The sequence below is a fragment of the Cryptomeria japonica genome, chromosome 1 (assembly GCF_030272615.1).
Source record: "Cryptomeria japonica chromosome 1, Sugi_1.0, whole genome shotgun sequence".
In the NCBI taxonomy this organism is placed as follows: Eukaryota; Viridiplantae; Streptophyta; class Pinopsida; order Cupressales; family Cupressaceae; genus Cryptomeria; species Cryptomeria japonica.
In genome coordinates, this window is record NC_081405.1 from 108,422,583 (window position 1) to 108,424,745 (window position 2,163).

The 2,163-nt window shown below is 35.6% G+C and overlaps 1 protein-coding gene across 1 annotated transcript; it reads left to right on the forward strand.

The window, feature by feature from the left end:
- Window positions 1-798: 798 nt before the first annotated feature.
- Window positions 799-1,775, forward strand: LOC131026871 (germin-like protein 1-1). Its single transcript, XM_057956875.1, has one exon. It carries the CDS (start codon window positions 825-827, stop codon window positions 1,473-1,475), a length of 651 nt encoding a protein of 216 aa, XP_057812858.1. The 5' UTR covers window positions 799-824; the 3' UTR covers window positions 1,476-1,775.
- The last annotated feature ends 388 nt before the right edge of the window (window positions 1,776-2,163 follow it).

A 2,163-nucleotide genomic window follows, 5' to 3' on the forward strand; every position in this document is an offset into this window, starting at 1 on the left:
AAGGGATGAGATCAGGATCGTGCCCTATATGAATTTGGCAGGATTGATACCCTTCAGTCTTTGACAGCCCCGTACTTCCAAATCAGATAGCTAAAATAACTTTGAAGATAAAAAAATCTACCCAAAAAAGGTCTCAGACCACTTTCAATATATCCATCAAAATTTGTAAAAATTTCTACTAATGTTTTTGATCGTATCAACCGAAATGTCCCGTATAACTGTAGCATACCAGCCAAATGACTTGATTTTCATTCCATCTCGTGAGAAGCAGCAGATTACTGGAAAACTCAGAAAATTGTTAAGCGTATTGAATTACTTCTCTATCTAAAACAGAACACAAACGTTTTGCCCGGTCAAGTGACTCAGTCAAGATCACCTCAGCCTGAGCAGTTGAAGAGAATTTAACACGTAATAAATGAAGAATTGCCCAAAGGTGGCGCAAAATTTCGAAATCCGTAAACTACAGATTCATTCCACAGACATTGGAGCACATTCCATAAAGCTAGGATTGCATGTACATCCTACCCTAGAACTTCTTGACAAAAAAAATTGCTCTACATTACTAACGTATAGGATTCGTTCTCTGTGCCCACCATTTATATTTTGTTATATTTGAATTAGACAGAGAACTATTCCTCAATTTCTAGATAGGCTCAAGTTTTAGATAATCTCAACGAGAGGAAAACGTGTACGTAATTGCAAAATTATCAAGCAAATCCTCAACAATTTGTGCATGGATATCTCTCTCTATATATATAGCATCACACGAGGCTAAAAGCTCAAACTTGTCATATTTCACTCTCTGCTTCTTCAAAAAAAAAACAATGGCATACTTTTGGGTTTCACTACTTTTGGCTTTACTAGTGCCCACAATAAGTGCAGATCCAGACCCATTGCAGGATTTCTGTGTAGCAGACACTTCCTCTTCCGCATTTTTTATGAATGGACTGCCTTGTATCGACCCCAGCAAAGCTTCTGCAAAGCACTTTACTACATCTATTTTGAGCACCAAGGGAAATACATCAGACAGTCTATTCGGAATGAGTGTGATTGCCACAACAGCAGATGTTCTCCCTGGCATAAACACATTAGGGTTGATAATGGGTCGCGTAGATATTGCAGTGGGAGGAGTGCTTCCTCCTCACACACACCCACGAGCCTCTGAAATTATTTACGTTTTGGAAGGGGAACTCAAAGTTGGATTTGTGGACACTACTAACAAGCTTTTCTCTGCAGATATCAAAACAGGCGATGTTTTTGTGTTCCCCAAGGCCCTTGTACACTTTGCTCAGAACGTGGGAAATAGCCCTGCCTCTCTCATAGCTGTTCTCAATACTCAAACTCTCGGTACCTCTATCATTCCCTTGGCCACTTTCGCTTCCAATCCAGCAATTCCCAGCAGTGTTTTGTCAAAATCATTCCAGATTAATGTTACGGAGGTGGAGACAATCAGAAAGAACCTTGGTGGCAACTGAGTAATGTGGATCTCCTGCTGTTTTGTGCTTCCAGAAGTAATGTGTGTGTTTTTTTCATATGTTTTTTTAGTTATTAATTACTGGAAGGCTGTAGTTTAAAGCTAAGTTTTCTTATGGAGGCTAGTCATTGCTGGTCACTTGCGACAAATAATTCTAAACATTCTATAGATATTGAATAAGGTGATTCCAATAAATTTAGTATCAATAATAATAATTATTTGTTAGAGTCTATCAATTATCTATGTATGTAACCACTGCTGGATGGTCAGTGGTTTTCCTATTTGTTTTCTTAATGGAAAAGGTCTCATCTCTATTTTGTATATTTTTAAATTGTTTTATGATAATTTTAAGAGTCTTATTAGTGGTTAATATGACAGTTTTTCTCTTTCTTTTTCTATATATATAATTTTATTAAATATAATCATCTTTTTTTAGAATTATATTTATGTGAATGTCTTTTGTATCAATATTTTTAATCACACTTTATGTTCTATTATCAAAATGATAAAGAACTATTAGAAACAAAAAAGTTACTTGCAGACCAAAACATACTTAAAAAAGGTAGGGATGTGATGAAGAGGTTGCACATGGTTTGATACACAAACGATGGTTCAAGCAATATACAAAATATTGAAAAGACCAAAATTGTATTAACAAGAAATATAATAGAATAAGCATTTCGATATTA